The sequence below is a fragment of the Carcharodon carcharias genome, chromosome 34 (genome assembly GCF_017639515.1).
Source record: "Carcharodon carcharias isolate sCarCar2 chromosome 34, sCarCar2.pri, whole genome shotgun sequence".
In the NCBI taxonomy this organism is placed as follows: domain Eukaryota; kingdom Metazoa; phylum Chordata; class Chondrichthyes; order Lamniformes; family Lamnidae; genus Carcharodon; species Carcharodon carcharias.
In genome coordinates, this window is record NC_054500.1 from 3,303,128 (window position 1) to 3,321,574 (window position 18,447).

At 40.8% G+C, this 18,447-nt stretch overlaps 1 protein-coding gene across 5 annotated transcripts in view; it reads left to right on the forward strand.

The window, feature by feature from the left end:
• The window catches only part of LOC121272696, a 96,963-nt gene that overhangs the window by 36,350 nt on the left and 42,166 nt on the right, over window positions 1-18,447 (forward strand). For 2 of the 5 annotated variants that reach the window (XM_041179427.1, XM_041179430.1), the window contains exons 11-18: window positions 2,591-2,887; window positions 3,497-3,721; window positions 4,749-5,578; window positions 10,173-10,276; window positions 12,066-12,114; window positions 12,290-12,451; window positions 12,992-13,103; window positions 17,904-18,355. In XM_041179427.1, the coding sequence (XP_041035361.1) occupies window positions 2,591-2,887; window positions 3,497-3,721; window positions 4,749-5,578; window positions 10,173-10,276; window positions 12,066-12,114; window positions 12,290-12,451; window positions 12,992-13,103; window positions 17,904-18,355 (2,231 nt within the window). The remainder of the gene's footprint in view (window positions 1-2,590; window positions 2,888-3,496; window positions 3,722-4,748; window positions 5,579-10,172; window positions 10,277-12,065; window positions 12,115-12,289; window positions 12,452-12,991; window positions 13,104-17,903; window positions 18,356-18,447) is intronic. The other 3 variants (XM_041179428.1, XM_041179429.1, XM_041179431.1) reach the window with 3 other exon arrangements.

Genomic DNA, 18,447 nt, shown 5'->3' on the forward strand with positions numbered 1-18,447 from the left:
TAGAACTTGTGCTTTTTCAAATTCACTTTTAGCCAAGTTCATCACCAAATTAGCTTCTCGTAATTGAGTAAATAATTCTTCCGGATGTTGTAAATGCTCCTCTCAAGTTGTGGATATACACAGCACAATTGCCCAGACCTGCAATTACATTGTTTGCTAGCCTTTGAAATATTGCAGGTGCATTTTGCATATCAAAAGGCATGACCTTAAACTGATATAGTCCATCTGGCGTCACAAAAAACAATATCTCCTCTGCTCTTTCCGATAACGGTACTTGCCAATATCCTCTTAGCAATGTGATAAGTTTTGATTGTCCCACTTTCTCAGTACAATTTTCCAACTGTGATATAGGATATGAATCCGCTTTTGTCACTGCATTTACCTATCGTTAGTCCACTCACATTCTTTGTGTTCCATCTGGTTTCAGTACCAGCACAATAGCAAGCTCCAGTTACTGCAACTAGACTCAATGATTTCATTTTGAAGCATGAGTTCAATTTGTTTCTGTACTAGTGATAACTTTGCCAGATTTAATCTATAAGGATATTGCCTTTTCGAAGATGAAACTTGTACACGTCCATCATAAATAGCTAAATTTGTCCTTCCTAACTTATTCCCACAAATATCTTTGTGTGCCTGCAATAGCTTCCCCAAATCACTTTGACACTTATCTGGAAGGTAACTCAATATTACATTTAAATTTTCAAGTACGCCCTCATTATCCAATTTGATTAGAGGAAAATCAATTTCAGAATCCTGCATTTCTACTTCTTTCTCATTATCTACCACCAGTAACACCATTTGGTCCTCTTCCCTCCCAAATACCTTTTAAGCATATTTACATGACAAACTCTCTGCTTCCTTCTTCTATCTGGAGTATTTATTAAATAATTTACTTAGTTCAGTTTCTTTTCAATCCTGTAAGTCCCACTAAACCTTACCTTTCACGAGTTACCCAGTGCTGGTAACAGAACTAGCACTTTCTCCCCAGCAACAAAATTACGAGCAGTAGCTTTCCTGTCTGCCTTCACTTTGATCACTTGCTCTGATATTTTTAAGTGTTCCCTAGCCAATTCACATGTTCTGTCCAATCTCTGATGTTTGATACATGACCTAGGTGAGTAGTTTCTGAATTTTGACCCACCAATTTCTCATGAATCAATTTCAGTGGTCCTCTCACCCCATGACTATAAACTAGTTCAAAAGGAGTAAAACTAACCTATTTGGAGCATCCCAAATAGCAAATAACAGGAATGGAATTCCCCTATCTCAATTCTGTTGATAATTCTGACTATACGCCCTCATCATAGTTTTTAAAGTTTGATGCCATCTTTCCAAAGCTCCTTGTGACTCAGGATGATAAGCTGTTGACTTAAATTGTTTTATCCCCAAACTGTTCATTACTTCCTCAAACAGCTGTGACATGAAATTTGAACCCTGATCCGATTGTATTTCTTTAGGTAAACCATATCTTTAAAAAAAAAATTTAGTCAACTCTTCCACAATTTTCTTTGTTGTAATATTTCTCAAAGGTATTGCTTCAGGAGACCTGGTAGACACATCCATTATTGTCAATAAGTACTGATTTCCACTTTTAGTCTTAGAGAGGTGTCCTACACAATCAATCATGACCCTAGTAAAAAGTTCTTCAAATGCTGGAATTGGAAATAAAGGTGCCGGCTTAATCACTGTGTGTGGTTTCCCTATCACCTGACGTGGCATTCCACATAATTTGGCTACGTCCCTATGCAATCCAGGCCAATAAAAACGTATTTGTATTTTCGTCTGTCTCTTTCTAATTCCTAAATGTCCCCCCATTGAAATTTTATTCAATGAAGTCTCTCGCTCTTGCTCTCCCACACACACACACACACGCACGCACACACACACAGACTCCCCTATTACTCTACAATAAATTCTAATAACATTAGGAAAATTATTATATCTTCCTGACATAATCTACAGGTCGTCAGGAAGCCTCATTGGACAGGCCCCTGCTGCAACATCTGTACATCAATAGTGAATTAGTTCCATGATGATGGAATGCTCCCTACTTTCCTGGGTATGTGCAGTTTCAACAACACTCAAAGCTTAACATCATCATGAACCAATCGGCCCCTCAATTGGCCTCATCCACTACTTCACTCCCTTCATCATTGATGCAATGTAGCAGCAGTGCATACCAGTGACACGACACATAGCATGACACTTGTCAAGCTCCTTTGATAACACCTTCCAAACCCATAACCTCTACAGCCTAGAAGAACAGGGCCAGCAGAGTCATGGGAATACCACCTGCAAGTCACGTACTATCCTGACTTGGAAATATGTTGCCATTCCTTTACTCTCGCTGGGTCGAAATCCTGGAACACCCATCCTTAACAGCTCTGTGGGTTCTGGAAGACTTGGCACCAGTTTCTCAAAGACAGTTAGGGATGGGCAATAAATGCCAGCCTGCCAGCAATGCACATATCCTATGAATAAAAAATCAGGTTTGTCTGCATGTAATTAAATTAGTTTGCCACGGCAAGAGTTTATGATGATAACCGGTATTATGTCTTTACCTCCAAATTCCATTTTTATTTTGCAGCAGAAGATAAAGTTCAGTCATGTCCTACAACTACAACCCAGAAAAGGGAACAAGGTGTTTCCATTGCTGACACTACTGTGAAAAATGTGTCCAAAGCCCCCTGTCCTTCTATAAGATCTGCAGTCACTACATTCCAGAAAATTGGGGCTTTGAGTACATTGCTGACCAATACAACTCCAACACCAATTCCAAGCTGCTTTATGAATTCTGTTGCATCTCAGAACAAACCCGAGACTCCATCTACTCCTGCAACCCGCTATCTACTGTGTAAGACCAGTCCTTCTGGATTGTCTTCAGGTAGGTTTGAGGTTCTGGTTGGACCCATCTGATCATTTAGTGTGTGTGTACTTGAAATTTGACAATTCTGTTATACTAAGTTTGCGAGTAGATGGTGCAGAACTAGCAAGGTGTTGCAAATGGAGTGTTGGGCCGGGGGTGGGGGAGGGGTGGGTTGAGGAGGACATTTGGTTGTTTGATGTCTAAATCAGCAACATGGAACCCACCTGGAAAACTACCCATTCAATTGACTCATTAATTCAGCCAAAATATAATGATATCTGAAATAAACCCAATATTTTGAAAGGGAGAGGAGAATAGCAAGAAATCAATACAGCCTTTACATTGTCATATCAATTTTGATTAACAACCTTCATTTATATATAAAATAAAAGCAGAAAATGTTGGAAATATTCAGCTGGTTAGGCACCATCAATGGAGAGAGAAAAACAGTTACCATTTCAGGTTAGCGATCTATCGTCAGACTGAAATTTTTATATAGCTATGTATGAGTCCTGAATTAAAATGCATCAGATTATTGTATCATTGCTATTACTGTCTTAATTATGCTGAATGGTAAGGTTCATCAACTTGTCATTTGGTTTTTTAAATGGCCTGCCTTCTTGTAAGGTTCAACTCACTCTCTGGATCAAGATGGTCGTCGACAATGTATTGCTGTCCCAAACACCTTGAAGCTACAGCCAGGAGAAAATCTAATGCTTCAGCCTATTAAGGCAGCTGATGGCCGACAGTTATACAAACACTCCAGTGGGAAGATATTCCAGCTAGTTTACACAAAGACTCCAGAACAAACTCCAGTGCAACAGCTCAATGTTCCTCAATCACCCATTCTAGGTATGGTATCTAGAAACTAATACTGCTGATCCTACTCTCTAGTGAAATGTAATTACCACATACGGTGGTTATTCAAAATCTGCCTTCCTTTGCTCGTCTTCGTCACCCAACTTAACTTTGTTGCAATAATGCAGGGTCTTGGAGCTTGTGCAAACTGTGATTGGAGGATTGCAGAGTCTAGAGAAGGTTCTCTAAACTCATTTCACATAGTATCTTTGCAGGCAGTGGATGGCCCAAAAACTTTAAGTCTAGCAGTCTGGATGCATTGAAGAGGTGAAAGGGCACGGATAATTAATTAATTGCACTCTGCATTGATAATCTCGGTCTAATGGTTATGCTTTTGCTTTTTGGACTACTTTATGCAACATGTAATGATCTTGTTGCTGGATAAGTTATTGGGATCTTATAAAAAAAACTTTTGAGCTGGTGAAATTTTCAATTTTATTTTGGAGATTTGAAACTTGTATCTGATCATTCTTATACTCTGATTTGTTTGGCAAGCTTATGAAATTTTAAAAATCGTTTGTAATATAATGATGTTGAGTAGTTCACATGAAACCTTCTTTGTTTTGGTGATTGTTGTTTAATTATTCTTCTAAAAATGTATATAATTTGCACAGTTAGAGGGTGGGGTCTTTTGGATGAGAGGTTAAACCGAGGCCCTATCCGCCATCTAAGGTGGACATAAATGGTCCTGTAGCATTATTCTGAAGAAGTGCAGTTGAGTTCTCCTGGCCAATATTTATCCCTCAATCAGCGTCACATAAACAATTATGTGGTCGTTATCACATTTCTATGTGCAAATTGGCTGCTGCCTTTCCTGCATTACAACAGTGACTATGATTCCAAGGTACTTCATTGGCTGTAAAGTGCTTTGAAATATCCATTAGTTATGAAAAGTGCTGTGGAAATGCAAGTTTTTTTGGTACTTCACCATAAAGTGAAAGTCCTGGACACAGGAAACGATCCATTTTAACCTGTATTTTGTATGATTTTGAAGATTAATACCATAATGTTTCAATTACAGGAACATCTCCACTGGTTGAAATCCTCACATCTACAGCTACTACTTTGGTAGGTGATGCTAACACTCCTCATTGTAACATAGCTGCTACAAGTTCAGAACGGTGTACCAAGACTGGTTCATCAGAAACAAGTGTTGGGGGAGGTTTGCACACTTCCACACCTCTGTGTGATGTCACCTGTGGTTCAACAAAGCCACAACTTAAGAGTACCCCTACAACTTGGAAATTGGTGGATCAAGTTTCTCCACTCCAGTCACTACATATACTTCCAGAGACCACCACACAGAAGGCTGGACAACACAACAGACCATACAGTATCATTCCTTTGGCTGATTGTCAATCAAAAGCAAATGTTGATGAATTACACAATGACATGTTTGACTTAAAAATGGAAATGGATCCGGTGAAATCTCCTGAACCAGAGAAATATGATCAAAGAGTTTCTGTTAGAACCTTTCCTATCAAAAGTAAGACCATTACAGTCACTGGAGCTTACGAAGCAAAATGGACACCAGAGAATAGTAGATTTGCAGAGAATCACAAAAGGACAGATAGCACAGAAAAAAATAAACATGAACGTAATGTAGACAAGCCCAGTGAAGCCCATATTAAGGTTGAAAAAGATTTGCCAGTAATAAATGCAGGTGAGCTCATCGATCCCAATGGCTCTGAAATCTGCACCGTGACCATAAAAGAGGAGCCTTTGAATGATGAGGAAGAAGACGATGGCTTTACTGCTTTGAGAGAAGAGTCCTTTAGAAGCTCCAAGTTCTGGAACCGTTCATTCAATTTAAATACAGAAGCTGTGACTGAAGCAGAGTTAGGTGTGCAGGTATGTATGCAATAATTAATAGTCCTGAAGAAAGTTTACGTTTTTGTGGTTTATTGACTTTCCAGATGAATGGAATGGAGACGAAAAAGATTGAGAAACTGAACTGGCTGACTGCTCACTAAGTTGGGGCTTATAATCCTGCAGTAGCACCCATGACTGAAAAATGGTCCATGCATTAAGAAGTCAGATATGATGTGGCAGTAGTTATTTTGGTGCATTGGGCAAAAGCAAAAAGCTTGAAAGCCTTTGGTTAGTTTTATGGCAGGTTAAACAGCCATAATGCGTGTGTGGGTGGCTGGGGGGGGCTGAGAAATAAGCCGTTTGGCCTGGTACCTTTTCTCTCTGAGCCTCCTAGTCTAATCCTCATTCATCTTTTTCAAGCAACTCTCAAACAGAGTCCCTTAATGGAATGGCTTTGGTGAGACTATACCTGGAACACTGTGTGCAGTTTTGGTCTCCATATTTAAGGAAGGATATACTTGAATTGGAGGCAGATTAGCATAAATTCACTGGATTGGTTCTTGGGATGAGAGGGTTGTCCTATGATGAGAGGCTGAGTAAATTGGGCCTGTATTCTCTGAAATTTAGAAGAATGAGTAGTGATCTCATTGAAACATACAGGACTCTGAAGGGATTTGACAGGGTGGACATGAGAGGTTGTTTCCCTTGGCTGGGGAATCTAGAGCTCGGGGGCACAATCTTGGGATAAGGGACAATCGTTTAGGACTGAGATGAGAAAATTCTTCAGACAAAGGGTTGTAAGTCTTTGGAATTCTCTACCCTAGAGGATATATTGAATATGTTTAAAGTTGAGATAAACAGATTTTTGTTGTCTCAGGGAATCGAGGAATATGTGAAGCAATGGGGAAAGTGGCTTTGAAGCCTAAGATCTGCCATGATCATATTGAATAGTGGAGCAGGCTCAATGGGCTATATGATCTACTTCTCCTACTATTTCTTATTTTTTTATTGAAAGCTTACTCTAAATATCTGCCATATTTAGCATACTCAGGTTGATAGAGAAAATAAACCTAGAGCAGTGTTTCCAGATGCACCAAGACATGAAGATAGTGAAGTTATAGTTGTAAAGGACAAGTTTAGGACAGACATCAGAAACAATTTACTCAGAGCAAAATTGACAGCTGGAATGGGTTACCAGGACACTGAATGCATTTAAGAAATTACTTGAAGTTATAATAATGGTTGAGTTCTCAAGGACAGAGATGATAACGTATGAAATAGGAAGAAGTGTAGGCCGTTCACCCCTTCGAGCTGCTCTGCCATTTATTTAGATCATGGTTAATCACCTACCTCAACTCCTTCCTGCACTATCCTTATTACCCTTAATTCCTTTAACACCCAAAAAATCTATCCACCTCTATCTTGAATATGCCAATGACGGATCATTCGCAACTCCCTGGGTTAGAGAATTCCAAAGATTCACAACCTTTCGAGTGAAGACATTTCTCCTCACCTCAGTCCTAAATGATTGACATCTTATTTTGAGACTGAGGCCCCTGGACTTCCCAACCAATAGAAACATCATCTAAATATCTACTCTATTGAGTCCCATAAGAAATTTTGTTTTGATTCGATCATACCTCCTACTTCTAAATTCTAGGGAATATGGTGATGTGTTACATTTCACTCAGGGAGTCTGAGTTGCTGTGGCAACATGCACTTTTGCATGCATGCTGCAGTCTGGAGCTATGGATAGTGATGCTAATGTTCTTTCCACCATATGACTGACCAGGAATATCTCCCATTCTTACCATCTGCCATTGGTGTATGTTGAAAGGATTTGCACTTTGGTACTCAACCTGTTTTGGCCATGTTATGAACATGGACTTGGATGGGATTTGAAATCAAAGCTTCTGGCTTAGAGGCAGGGGCGCTATCAGTATGCCACAAGATCTCATCCAGGCAATATAGGAATAACGTATTCAATTTCTCCTTGTAGGACAATCCTCTCATTCTATAATCTCACTAATTTACTTTCAACACACTCCCAAGTATGCCCTTCTTTGGGAAAGGAGACCAAAATTACGCACACTACTTTAGGTGTGCTCTGTATGATTGTATAAGACTAATCATATAAGGGGGAGTCAGTGGCGTAGTGATAATATCACTGGACTGGTAATCCAGAGGCTAATGCTCTGGAGACATGGGTGGAATTTAAATTCAATTAATAAATCTGGAATTAACAGCTAGCCTCAGTAATGCTGACCACAAAACCATCATTGATTGTGTAAAAACCCATCTACAAGAGGGAAAACCTACCTGATTGTATCCTCACCAAACTACCTGTCGCAGATGAACCTGCCCATGACAGTATTGGTAGGAGTGAATACTGCACAGTCCTAGTGGAGATGAAGCCCCATCTTCAAATTCAGGATTCTCTCCATCCTATTGTGTGGCACCACCAATAAGCTAAATTGGATAGGTTTTGAACAGATCTAGTAATTCAAAACTGGGCATCCATGAGGTGCTGTGAGCTATCAGCAGCAGCAGAATCGTATTCAACCACAATCTGTAAACTAATGGCCCCGCATATCCCTCACTCGACCATTACCACCAAGCCAGGGAATCAATCCTGGCTCAATGAAGAATGCAGGAGGGCATGCCAGGAGCAGCACCAGGCATATCTAATAATGTCATCCTGGTGAAGCTACAACACAGGACTACTTGCATGCCAAACAGCGGAAACAACATGCATGAGAAAGAACTAAGTGATCGCACAACAACAGATCAGATCTAAGTTCTGCAGTCCTGCCACATCCAGTCATTAATTGGTATGAACAATTAAAACAGCTAGTTGGAGAGGGAGGTTCCACAAATATCCCCATCATCAATGATGGGGGAGCCCAGCACATCAGTGCAAAAGACAAGGTTGAAGCATTTGCAGCCATACTCAATCAAAACTGCTGAGTGGGTGATCCATCTCGGCCCCCTCCTGATGTCCCCAGCGTCACAGATGCCAGTCTTCAGCCAATACGATTCACTCCACGTGATATCAAGAAACAGCTGAAGCAGTAGGCACTGAATGCTGCAAAGGCTATGGGCCCTGACAACATTCCAGCAATAGTATTGAAGACTTGTGCTCCAGCACTAATCATGCCCCTTGCCAAGCTGTTCCAGTAAAGGTACAATACCTGCATTTACCGGCAATGTGGAAAATTGCCCAGGTATGTTTTGTCCACAAAATGCAGGACAAATCCAGCCCAGCCAATTGCCGCCCCATCAGTCTACTCTTGATCATCAGCAAAGTGATGAAGTGTTGTTGACAGTGCTATCAAGTAGCACTTACTCAGCAATTGCTTGGCACTGACGTTCAGCTTTGGTTCTACCAGGACGACTCAGTACCTTCTGTGATTTCATGGGAGGGTGTAACACCTGCCCCTTTACCTCCTCCCTCCTCACTGTCCAAGGCCCCAAACACTCCTTCAAGGTGAAACACGATTTACTTGTACTTCTTTCAGTTTTGTCCATTGTATCCGTTGCTCACAATGCGGTCTCCTCTATATTAGGGAGACAAAATGCAGACTGGGTGACCAATTTGTGGAACACCTTCGCTCATTCTGCAAGCATGACCCTGACCTCCCAGTTGCTTGCCATTTCAATTCACCATCCTGCTCTCATGCTCATGTTTCTGACCTTGGCATGTTGCAGTGTTCCCGTGAAGCCCAATGCAAGCTGGAGGAACAGCATCTCATCTTCCGATTAGACACTTTACAGCCTTCTGGACTCGACATTGAGTTTAACAACTTCAGGACGTGAACTCTGTCCGATTTGATTTTTTTTCCCCCCAAGTACCAGTGTGTATCTTGTTCTCATGTTTTTGCTTTCAGACAGTGCTGACTTTTATTCTGCTATTAAACATCTACTCTTGATCAATGCTTAGTGTCTTTAATACTATCGTAACCACTTATTTTGCCTTGTGTTCCTTGGCAGCTTTGTCATTTAATTTCTACCTGCCCTCTAACCTATTCCTGACCTTCTTTTGCTCCACCTGCCCCTCCCCCTTTTTCAACAGCACAAAACCTATCACATCTCTACCTCTCTTCAGTTCTGAAGAAGAGTCATATTGGACTCAAAACATTAACACTGTTTCTCTTTCCACAGATGCTGCTAGACCGGCTGAGATTTTCCAGCACTTTGTTTTTATTTCCACATTATTTTTAGTTCTACTTATGTCATTAGTTCCTCAGTTGGCCACAACAGCTGGATCCCCCACTTCCCACTCCCAAGTCCATCTCCAACCATGAGGAGATGACTTTAACCTTGACATTTGGCATACAGCACAACCTTTCAAACTCACGGTTGCTATGCCATCTCCTACCACCGCCGCATTCATTTTGTTATCCTCGTTTGAATGGCCTCCATTGGTGTTAATAGAGCCCCCTTTGTCAGGCAAAAAACATATTCCGAGAGCATGTTGGGCGATGCTGTTAAGCTTGAAGAATTACCAGCAGAGTCACTTTCTTCAATAAAGAAATGGCTGCCTTCTATCTTGGGTGTTTTCCACCTGATGAGATACAATTTTTCTGTGACGACTTGTCATTATTGTTAAGATTTCTGTCCTTTCTCCTTGCAGACTCATTCAAATAGTAGAAGTAGAGATGGATTTGGAAACCTGGTATCGCAATCAAGAATTCCAAGCAATTCATTAATTGTCAATAACCTCACTGTACCACACAGGTCAGTAGCAATTAATGGAAAGGTTTAAAAACTCATTCTAAACACCCACAGTATGTAGGATACTCAATAAAGGAAGTAAACCTGAAATAATATTTTCATATATACCAGAGCAGGAGGATGAAGAGTTGTAGTTGCAAAGGACAGATTTAGGATGGCATCAAAGTATTTCTTTACATACAGCGTGTTCTGGAAAGAGTTAGCAGGACAGTGGGTGCTTTTAAGAAACAGCTAGCTGCTGGAACCACAAGACAGTAGGATTGGCATTCGAGAAGGGACCAGCTGAATGGGATAAAGACCTCGTCATCCAAAGTGATCGATCTTGAAGTTCAACCTCCACGTTCATCTTATCCTGTGTGCGCGTAGAATTGATCCCAAACCCATTCTTTTCATGTAAGAGTTATTTATCTAGGACAGTTACATTGTTAAACTTCAGCTGCACAGTTGAAAGGAAATGTTAAACAAAAACACAAAATGCTGGAAAAATTCAGGCCTAACGGCACCTGTGGAAAGAGAAATAAACATAGTTAACGTTTCAAGTCCGTATGACTCTTCAGAGCTCTGAAGAAGAGTCATACGGACTCAAAATGTTAACACTTTTTTCTCTCCACAGATGCTGTTAGACCTGCTGAGTTTTTCAACATTTTCCGTTTGTGTTTGATTTCCAGCATCCGCATTATTTTGCTCTTATGAAAGGAAATGTTGCTTGGCCGATAGGGCTGTAATCTGTGCAGATAGTTTCATGAGATTTCATTTATCAAGACAGTTTGTATCCTTCTGGAAACAACACCCTGGGCAAATCCATTAATAAGTACAAATTGGTCCAATGGTCTAATAGTGATTTGTTTTTTCCCCCCGACCTCCCTACTCCCCTTCCCTCCTGCCCCATCCACCCACACCGTGCACACAATGGAAGGAGAGTAGTCCCTTATGGCATGTGAAGGATCCACATTCAAACCATGAGAAAACCCCTATCCACACTTTATAAGCCATTCCATTTTGGATACTACTTATTCGACTTTAGCAAGAATTTTAAAAGTGCAAGCCTGTGAACCTGTGGCATTTGTGCTTCAGTATTTTCATTTTATTTCATGTTGTTACACACCCATTTGTTAATTTTCATGGTCTGATTCATTTATCCCAATAGAGTATTGCTGAAAAAAAGAGACATTTTCAGTCAAAGCTTTTCGTCTTGCACTCATCAGGCCAATTGCTGCCTGTAAAAGGATCAAGAACGAGAGGGCACAGATTTAAAGTGATTTGCAAAAGAAGCAGATGTGACATGGGAAAAAACTTTTCACACGAATGGTTTGGGACTGGAATGCACTACCTGGGAGTGTGGTGGCGGCAGGTTCAATCGAGGCATTCAAGAGGGCATTAGATGATTATTTAAATAGAAACAATGTCCAGGGGTACGAGGAAAAGGCAAGGCAATGGCAAAGGTCATAATGCTCATTTGGAGAGCCAGTGCAGGCATGATGGGCTGAATGGCCGCCTTCTGTACCATTAAACTTCTGTGAATTCGCAAGAAAATACCAACGAAGGGAAATAACAGATTTATACTGTGGACTCAGAGTCCACTTGCCAACCAATCAGCACTCTTCTCATACAGTATAAATTTGTTGTTTCCCTTGCATTGGTATTCTTGCGAATTTTCTTGATCAGTGCAAGATGAAAAGTTTTGACAAAAATGTCTCTTTTTTTTCAGCAATACTCGAGTTCTGTACTACCAAACAACTATTTGTATACCAATAGACTTCAGATGACTGTACAATCTATTCCTGTTTTCTAGGGGGTTTTTCCAGAATCCACAATCATTCAGCCACTTGACTAAAAGAAAGGTGAGTCCAAGTAAATGTTTAGTTTTGTTGCATGGCCATTTTAACTACACTGACTTGAAACCTAGTTTTAAACACGTTGGGTCAGCTTGTTTGTGCCAATAAAACTGCCCAAAGCTAGACAGCTCAATGAGGCCGCACTTCAGTTACTTTCTTAATGGGGTTTCGTTATTTTTAGGTATTTGAGCCTTCTATACTATGTGAAGCTAGAAAAAAGGCAATATTACACAACTTGAGAGAACGAGAGTCACGCAGGATGATGGAAAATCGTTTTAAAATACTTAAGAACAAGCTTTTTGATGACAAACAAATTGCTTCAAAGGGTGCCATCCTTGATGAGGTTTGTGAATAATTCATTTGATGTTCACATTGTAAATAGCACCAAGAGCTTCTTCATTAATGTTCAATAAATATTTTTGCACTTTGGGCCCTTTTAATGATCGAATAAATTTTTCAGCAATTAAATATTCTTGATAGGTACAGCCATAAAATTAATCTTTATATTAAAAATCCAATCCCATTTTGTTGCTGCAAAATCAATTATCTGACTTCCTTGTTGATCATTTCAAACACTAATGGCTGTATAAACCACACAACAAATAGTATAGTCTACTCCTGTTAATTCAATGCAGGTTTTGTTCAAAATAATTTGTAATTATTCGGCAGTACAAAAAAGAAGGGAGACACTTTTTATCGCTTCAGTTCAAATGTAGCAACTTCAAATTAATAATATGGCTGAGAAGTTGAGTAAGTGATCAGACATTTGTGTGGCTTGTGTTTGTGCATAGGAGTGAAAACCTGGAGAGGAGCTGAAATTGCCCTTAGGCATAGATTGGGTATTGATATTTTCTTGCACTTATTATTTTAATCTGCCCTGCAGGCCATTGATGTAATCACTAACTTGGATAGGCAGTCCAAAAATCTAACAATGGAGAAAGAACTACTTTTGGGTAAACAAAAGATCCTGTTAGAAAAGATCTCACTCTTATCTGGTAAGACTTTTTCTATTTAATAAGAAGCGCTCTGCTGTCAAAGTAATTTGGAATATGTTTATTGTCCTCATTGAAATGTGTAAAATTCTGAAGTGGGCTTGACAAAGTCGATGCTGAGAGGCTGCTCCCTTGGCTAGAAGGTCTAGAACTAGGAATCATATTCTCAGGAAAAGAGGTCTACTATTTGGAACTAAGATAAGGAATTTCTTCCTTCAGGGTTGTGAATCTTTGAGCATCCATAGCCTCCAGAGAATCCTACTCATTGAATATATTCAAGGCTGAGATAGAATAGAGAGACTTGAATATGGGGGTAGAGGATAGAGTCATAGAGTTTTATAGCTTGGAAAGAGGCCATTCGGCCCATTGTGTCCACACCGGTCATCAAGCCCCTGTACTCTAATCCCGTTTTCAGCACTTGGCCCATAGCCTCCATAGCCTTGTATGCTATGGCCTTTCAAATGTTCATCTAACACTGCCTGAAAGGGTGGTAGAAGTGGGAACCCTCACCACATTAAATGTTGTGAGGGTTCCCACCTCTACCACCCCCCGGGCAGTGAGCTCCAGATACACCGCGCCCTCCACCTCCCCCCCCAACCCTCTGGATGAAAAATATTTGCTCAAATCCCCTCTGAACCTCCTGCCCCTTACCTTAAATCTATGCCTCCACTAAAGGGGAAAATTTCTTACTATCTATGCCCCTCATAATTTTGTACACCTCAATCAGGTCCCCCCTCAGCCTTCTCTGCTCTTAGGAAAACAACCCCGGCCTATCCAGTCTCTCTTCATAGCTGAAATGCTCCAGCCCAGGCAATATTCTGGTGAAAAAGATAAAGACAAAAAACTGCGGATGCTGGAAATCCAAAACAAAAACAGAATTACCTGGAAAAACTCAGCAGGTCTGGCAGCATCGGCGGAGAAAAGAGTTGACGTTTCGAGTCCTCATGACCCTTCAACAGAACTAGGTGAATCCAAGGAGAGGGGTGAAATATAAGCTGGTTTAAGGTGGGGGGGGTGGTGGAGAGAAGTGAAGGGGGGTGGTGTGGTTGTAGGGACAAGCAAGCAGTGATAGGAGCAGATAATCAAAAGATGTCACAGACAAAAGAACAAAAGAACACAGGTGTTGAAGTTGGTGATAATTTCTAAACAATGTACTAATTAAGAATGGATGGTAGGGCACTCAAGGTATAGCTCTAGTGGGGGTCGGGGGAGCATAAAAGATTTAAAAATAATGGAAATAGGTGGGAAAAGAAAAATCTATATAAATTATTGGAAAAAACAAAAGGAAGGGGGAAGAAACAGAAAGGGGGTGGGGATGGAGGAGGGAGTTCAAGACCTAAAGTTGTTGAATTCAATATTCAGTCCGGAAGGCTGTAAAGTGCCTAGTCGGAAGACTATTCTTTTGAATCTCCTCTGCACCTTCTCCAGTGCAATCACATCCTTCCTATAATGTGGCAGCCAGAACTGCACACAGTGCTCCAGATGTAGCCTAACTAATGCTTTATACAGCTCCATCATAATCTCTCTGTTCTTGTATTCAATGCCTCGAATAATAAAGGCAAGTATCCTATATGCCGCCTTTAACCACCTTTATCTACCTGTCTTGCTGCCTTCAAGGATCTATAGACATGCACACCAAGGTCCCTCTGATCTTCCTAGGGTCCTTTCATTCATTGTTTACTCCCTTGCCACCTTACTCCTCCTCTCAATGCATCACCTCTCAACTTTCAGGATTAAATTCCATTTGCCACTGCTCTGCCCATCTGACCAGCCCGTCTATATTGTCCTGTGGTTCAAGGCTTTTTCCTCGCTATTTACCATACCACCAATTTTTGTGTAATTTGCGAACTTGCGGATCATACCTCCTATATTCATGTCTAGATCACTAACGTACACTACAAGCAGCAAGGGACCCAGCACCAAACCCTGAAGTATGCCGCTGGACACAGATTTCCAGTCACAAAAACCACTTTCGACTATTACCCTATGCTTTCTGCCACTAAGCCAATTTTGGTTCCGATTTGCCAAATTGCAATTTGGATCCCATGGTCTCTTAACTTCTTGACCAGTCTCCCATGTGAGACCTTGTCAAAAGCCTCACTGAAGTCCATGTAGATGCGTAAACTGGATTACCCTCATCTCCACACCTAGTCACCTCCTCAGAAAATTCAGTCAAATTTGTTAGACATGATCTCCCCCTGACAAAGCCATGCTGACTATCCTTGATTAATCCTTGCCTCTCCAAGTGGAGATTAATTCTGTCCCTCAGAATATTTTGCAAAAGTTTCCTTACCACTGATGTTAGATTCACTAGCCTGTAGTTCCCTGGCTTATCCCTCCCACCCTTCTTGAATAATAGTACCACATTAGCTGTCCTCCAGTCCTCTGGCACCTCTCCTGTGGCCAGAGAGGATTTAAAAATTAATGTCAGGGCCCCTGCAATCTCCTCCCTTGCCTCCCACAGCTGCCTGGGATACATCTCATCTGGGCCTGGGGATTTACCCGCTTTTAAGCCTGCTAAAACCATTAATACCTCCTCCCTCTCGATGCCGATTTGTTCAACTATATCACCATCTCCCTCCCTGATTTCTGTACCTACGTCGTCCTTCTCTATAGTGAATACAGATGCAAAGTACTCACTTAAAACCTCACCTGTATCTTCCGGCTCCTCACACAGATTGCCAATTTGGTCCCTAATGGGGCCCTACTCTTTCCCTGGTTATCCTCTTGCCCTAATATACTTATAAAACGCCTTTGGATTTTTAGTGTTTTTTCATGCCTCCTCTTCACTTTCCTAATTTCTTGTTTAAGTAACCCGCTGCACTTTCTATACACTAGGGCTTCCACTGTTTTGAGCCCTTGTTATCTACTGTAAGCTTCCCTTTTCTTCCTTATCCAATCCTGTACACTCCTCGACATCCAAGGTTCTCTGAACTTGTTGGTCGCACCCTTACCCTTTACAGGAACATGTTGGCCCTGCACTTTCACTATTTCCGTTTTGAATGACTCCCACTGCTATGATGTAGATTCCCCTACAAGTAGCTGCTCTCAATTCACTTTGGCTAGACCCTGTCTTATTATATTCAAATTGGCCTTCCCCCAATTCAAAACCTTTATTTCTGGTCCATCTTTGTCCTTTTCCATAACAACATTAAATCTTAATGAGTTGTGGTCACTATCACTGAAATTCTCCTCCATTGACACTTCTACCACTTGCCCGTCTTCGTTCCCTATAACTAGGTGCAGCATATTTCTACATGCTGGCTTAAAAAGCTCTCTAGAATACATGTTAATAATTCCGCCCCCTCTAAGCCTTTCACACTTTGTCTATCCCAGTTAATATTGGGGGAGTTGAAATCCCCTACTATTATTACTCAATTATTTTTACACTTCTCTGAGATTTGCCTACATATCTCCCTTTCTATCTCTCTCTGACTGTTCGGGAGTCTATAGTGGGGTCTATAGTACACTCCCAGCAATGTGATTGCCCCCCTTTTTGTTTTTAAGTTCTATCCATATGCCCTCATTTGAGGAACCTTTTAAGATATCATCCCTCCTTATTGCCGTAATTGATTCCTTGATCAATATTACAACAACACCTCCTCTTTTACACCACCCACCCCCCCGTCTCGCCTGACGATTCTATACCCCAGAATATTGAGCTGGCACTCCTGCCCCTCCCTCAACCATGTCTCTGTTATAGCAATGATATCATATCTCCATGTGTTAATCAATACCCTCAACTCATATGCCTTACTCGCAAGACTCCTTGCATTAAAATAAATGCCATCCAGCCTTGCCATACTCCCTTGTGCCTTAACTTGACTATATACACTCTGCCTTCCAGACTGGCTTGGTTTTTCTTCTATACTTGTCTGTACATCACCCCCTACTATACCTCCACTCCATATCCCATACCTCTGCCAGATTAGTTTAAAGCTCCACCAACAACACTAACAAACACCATCCCAGCAGGAAAGTGTTGATGTAGAAGTTCAGCCATGACCTTATTGAATGGTGGAGCTGGCTCAAGGGGCCTTATGGCCCACTCCTGCTATTTTTTACGTTTCTTCCATATACCTTGGGCACGAACAGTGGTCCAACTGTGGTGGTAGATTGTTTAGCATTTAAACTGTTGATAGCTACAGAAAAGAAAGAAACTGGTATTGTTCTGTTCAGAGCAGAGAAGGTTAAGGAAGACTGAGTTATGAAGGGTTTTGATGAGATATTTTCACTAGCAAGAAAACACATTCCCAGAGGGAAGATGAGAATTTTTAAAATCTGGAATGCATTGCCTGAAAGCAGTGGAAACAAATTCAGCAGTCATTTTCAAAATGGTATTGGATAAATACTTGGTGTGAAAATTGCAGGGCTTTGGGGAAAGAGCAGGGGTATGGGACTAATTGGATAGCTCAATCAAAGAGAGAGCAGAGGCACATTGGGCCAGCTGACCACTTCTGTGCTGTATTATTCTAGGTTCAGGCAAACTGCTGTCTCGCTGGGCTGACCAGATTTTTTTTGGTGATGTGGTTGGAGGAAACGCACTAATATTAGATTGCACCTAATCACTGCATCAAGAACCATTGTATCACTGTTATAAGCACAAGTTTAAAAAAATATATAATATGTAAATCCATGGAATTTGCATCCAGTGGTAATGCATCAAAGGTTTGGAAATAGATTGCTATAGTTACTGTTTGTCTTTTTCAGTAAATTATGATAGAAAATGTGATTTACATTTTGTGATTGATTATCCAAGTTAAATAATGTTTATATCAATTGAACCACTGTGTCGTCCTCCAGCAGAAATGGGACCTGTTGTAACACAAGGTGGCATTGAAGCTGGTGAAATAATTGAAGCAAGTGATGCATTAAATTTCTTAAGTGGTGGAGTCCCCTCTTCTCAGAATTCCTTTGGAATGAAATGGTTTCCAGAAGATAGTCCTTTGGATGCTTTGGCTGATCACAGGGGAGATTGTGGAGAAACTGTGAAATGTGAGGTGAATTCAACCAGCTCTGATGATATAGTTGCTGTCAAGGTTGGTGACTACTTCAATGAGAAATATAACAGTGAACTGGACTATTCTGGTGGCACCAATGTCTTTGCAGTGAAAAGCGAAGAGAATTTTAGCCAAGAAGATTGCTCCACTGTCAGTTCAGTAAATGAAGAATGTTCTGGAAGTTCCAAGTTCTGTAGCTTTTCAGATTTCAGCACTGATATGGAAGCTTTGAATAAAATGAGCATGGAAGCACTGGTATGTTAAAATGTGAACATCATTTAATTGAGCTTGATTTGGTTCTGAATTTTCTGCAATTGATTTCTATTCTTTAAAAATTGACATTTCTC